Source organism: Triplophysa dalaica, chromosome 16 (assembly GCF_015846415.1).
Source record: "Triplophysa dalaica isolate WHDGS20190420 chromosome 16, ASM1584641v1, whole genome shotgun sequence".
Classification (NCBI taxonomy): domain Eukaryota; kingdom Metazoa; phylum Chordata; class Actinopteri; order Cypriniformes; family Nemacheilidae; genus Triplophysa; species Triplophysa dalaica.
This window is the reverse complement of record NC_079557.1, coordinates 1526881-1530881: the sequence shown is the minus strand read 5'-3', so window position 1 is coordinate 1530881 and position 4001 is coordinate 1526881. Positions and strand designations below refer to the sequence as shown.

Here is a 4001-nt window from a genome sequence, read left to right as displayed (position 1 = left end):
AAAAGTTTTGACGAATGGGTGTAATATCCAACTATTTGGGGATTACAATGATTGGCCATTTGTGAAGTTTACGTAAACAGATTTGGAGAATATCACGTGCGCAAACATACCGTGCATCGGTGCGCTACCACCGTGCATCGGTGCGCTCACAGCGCTATCGCCATTTTAGGCCCGCTAGTACAGAGAACAACATCGCTTCGCTGCACGGAGCACATTTTAGTGAACGGATTTCTTCAAAGTCTACACCTGAACCTCTCAACCATGGATCGTCGACCACAGACGATGTATTTTGATGTTGAAAGTGCTTTGGAGGAGATCATGAGGAGCAGCGACGAAGAGCAGCAGAAGGAAGCGGAGACATGCGTCTCCGACAGAGATAGTTCGGGGTCGAGCGTCGATTCCCTAGAAGACGCCATGTTTGGTGATGGACTTGATCCCGTGTTAGATCGGTAAGTTACAACATTTTTTCTCGATTGCTTATACATTTTTATTGTGGATTAGCAGTGTATGTGTCATCATGTCATAACGTTAGCTGTTTCGATAATGAAAATGTGCATGATAAACAAGCCACGAAGCGCAGAGATTAGTAAGCGTTTATTTATTCTAAACAGTATATGTATAATACATAAAGATATTCTATTATTCATAAATGGGTAAGATGCAAAGAGTTTATTGTATCTGTGACATGTATTATTATCTTATATCAAGTGTTATTATCTTTATCTATATTATGTGAAGATATGTAGCAAAAGTATTGGTTTTACAAATCATTTATAATGCTGAGCATTATAAGCGTAAAGTATTTGACAAACAGGCATTTGTAAATGTAATATTGATGCTATTTATGTTGCTAATATTGTTTTTTATTTTGACTGAATGCTGCTAATAGTTTTTTTGTTGTTGTTACTGTGCTGTAAAATAGGCCTTCAAATGACACAGATGAGGACTGGTGTCCAGAGTCTAGTGCTGAGCTCCGGAAGAGATCACGGCAGCCATCGTCATCATCTGGAACTACATCATCTGCATCTCCATCTGCTGCAGCTGCAAATGGTACAGGTAAAGGGAGGACGAGAGGGGGGCGGGCGAGAGGGGGGCGGGCGAGAGGGGGGCGGGCGAGAGGGGGGCGGGCGAGAGGGGGGCGGGCGAGAGGAGGGCGGGCGAGAGGAGGGCGGGCGAGAGGGGGGAGAGGGAGATGGAGCCAGTCAGTGCATGCTTTGTCCCCCAGCACCTCACAGGAGAAATGGCACAACGTGGATGAGGATGATAAAGAGCCTCCCCAACCTGTGTTTAGGCCTGCTCGTACTCCTGGGCCACAGCTGCTATTTACTGCATCATACACAGCACTGCAGTTGTTTCAGCTGTTCTTTTCTACATCTGTGCTGCAGACCCTCATTCACAACACGAATGCCTATGGTGCTAAACTGAATCAGGGAAGAGACAAGCCATGGCATAACATCTCCGGGGAAGATTTTAAGTCTTACTTGGCGCTTGTTGTATACATGGGTCTTGTTAAGGTCTTTACCTTGACTGATTATTGGAGGAGGTCCACGATATACAGTCTTCCCTTTCCTGCTCAGATCATGTCCTGCAGGAAGTTTCTGACCATCACATCTGCTCTTCATCTTAGCGATCCTCAGGATGATGAAGAAAATGAAGAGAGGAAGGGTACATCAGCCTACGACCGCTTGGGGAAGATCAAGCCTCTCTATAACAACATTAGGGATGCCTGCAAGACTTTCTTTCATCCACATCAAAACATCTCCATAGATGAGAGGATGGTGGCATCCAAGGCAAGGTCTGTACTCAAGCAGTACATGAAGAACAAACCCACCAAATGGGGTTACAAGCTTTTTGTTTTGGCAGACTCCCTGTGTGGCTATACTTGTGAGTTCTTCGTGTATGAGGGCAAGTCAATGCAGTCTCGGAATGGGCTGAGCTATGATTCAGTTATGGCACTTGTGGATGAAAAAAGGTTGGGCGCTGGTTACAAGTTGTATGTTGACAACTTTTACACCAGCCCCATTCTTTTCAGAGACCTCCTCTCTAAGAAGATTTGGGCATGTGGCACCATACGTCCGAACAGGATCGGTTTCCCAAAGACCATCAGAAACCGACTGCCACGGAATGCTTCACGAGGGTCCATTAGATGGCTTAGAGAAGATGAGCTGCTGTTTGTGGAATGGAAAGACACCCGGGAAGTGCTGATGTGCTCCACTTTCCACAAAGCATATGAAGGTGACACAGTGAAAAGGAGGGTGAAGGCTAACGATGGGCAGTGGTCTCAAGTGCATGTGCCTATTCCCGGTGCAGTGCTGGATTACAACAGGTTCATGGGGGGAGTGGACCTGTCTGATGCCCTCATTGGATACTACAAAGTGCTCCACAAGACACGGAAGTGGTACCGTACGTTCTTCTATCACTTTGTCGATATTGCTGTTGTCAACGCTTTCATTTTGCATCAGCATCTGGCCAGAGCAAGGAACGAAAAACCCTTGACACAGAAAGCATTTAGGGAAACGCTCGTTCTGGAACTTGCAGGCTTGAAATCACGCACTGCTGCCCCTCAGACATCTGATGTTGGTCGCCACAACCCAAAACACATCACGGACGACACCACTTCTGGACGACGAAAGTGCAGACTGTGTCATCAGAAGACACCAGTGATGTGTGCAACATGTGAGGTGCCACTGTGTTTTTTGCCTAAACGGGACTGTTTCAATGACTGGCATGTGCAGACTGGAAAATACTAACCATCATTGTTTGAATGATTCTTTTATTTTTACATTGTTCAGTTTATTCAAAACTAATACTTGTTCCAGAAATGTTTCCTAGTTTAGGTCAGAGCCTTGCATAATTTCCAGTTCCGAGGAGGAATGTGAAGGGATAGAAGCAATCGCTTCTTGAGACGGTAATGGTCGAGTACGCACTCACACGCACACTTAGATGACTTGTAAATTTTCATCCTGTTTGTGAGCTATTGTGTTTCCATTATTCCAAAATAAAATGTTTATAGATTTAATCTGTTAGGACTTTGTTGTTGGTTTTGGTTGTTTGCTCTCGCTCTCTTTTTCCCTCTGTCTCCCTCTTTTGCAGTATGAGTCCTTGGCCTTACTGAATCAAATGTGACATGCTGGTGTGAGGCAGTACACTCTGTAAGTACGTAACACACACACACACACACACACACACACACACACAGTGTTGCAAATTTAATTTGTTCTACTTACCCACAATCACTTTCTCTTTTTTCTGTCTTTTAGTGGCTTGGGTTTCCAGTTTGTTAGAGAAGAAACCTCCTTAGTGACTGCCTTGATCAACATGTCTCCCTGCACTTTGTAAATACTGTAAATATTTTAGTTTTTCAGTTATTGTATATTTTCTATATAATAACTAGAAGTTTACTGTAGATTTGAGTAAAAAATTATTGTTACAATTACAAATGTTCTGAAATATTTGTTATTATATATATATATATATATATATATATATATATATATATATATATATATATGTATATATATAATATTTGTTCAAAATAAGAGTTTTGTTAAAATGTACAAATGTTGTTCTGAAATAGTTTTTTCTTGTGTGTCTTGATGGGCCAAGTAGTGGTGAATTGATATAAAAAATGTAGTATGAAGTGTTGACTCCTGATGTCATTTGGTTACTTGGTGTCCCTTTGGAGTCTCCAAGTGGCCTTTTTGAAAGGACGCCTAGAGATCTCTTTAGAAAAAAGGTTACAGAAGCTACATTTTGGGGATTATCATCCTCAAATTTGAATCAAACAATGATCAGACATTCAATTTTATCTCTACTGTGTTTCGAACCCTTACCATCAAGTTTTCATCCATTTTCCTCTAAGTAAACTTCATTCAAAGTAAACGGAATTGCGTTTTTCATGTATGTTTTACCATGTTTTACCATGTTTTACCTTGTTTCTTTGAAACTTTAAGATATTATGACTCTTGTGCAACAAAATATGTAGTATGTAGTTAAAAAAT

General features: G+C 41.9%; 1 protein-coding gene across 2 annotated transcripts; it reads left to right on the top strand.

Annotated features, from left to right (window-relative positions):
- Positions 1–1165: 1165 nt before the first annotated feature.
- Positions 1166–3640, top strand: LOC130437604 (piggyBac transposable element-derived protein 4-like). Of its 2 annotated transcripts, none has more exons than XM_056768992.1 (2): positions 1166–3152; positions 3261–3640. In XM_056768992.1, exon 1 carries the CDS (start codon positions 1500–1502, stop codon positions 2748–2750), a length of 1251 nt encoding a protein of 416 aa, XP_056624970.1. In that variant the 5' UTR covers positions 1166–1499; the 3' UTR covers positions 2751–3152; positions 3261–3640. The 2 variants fall into 2 exon arrangements, with proteins under 2 accessions (XP_056624970.1, XP_056624971.1); XM_056768993.1 differs by having other exon boundaries at positions 1166–3156.
- Positions 3641–4001: the final 361 nt, after the last annotated feature.

Coding starts and splice junctions, on each gene's coding strand:
- LOC130437604 (XM_056768992.1), top strand. CDS start 1,500: ATGGGTCTTGTTAAGGTCTTTACCTTGACTGATTATTGGAGGAGGTCC.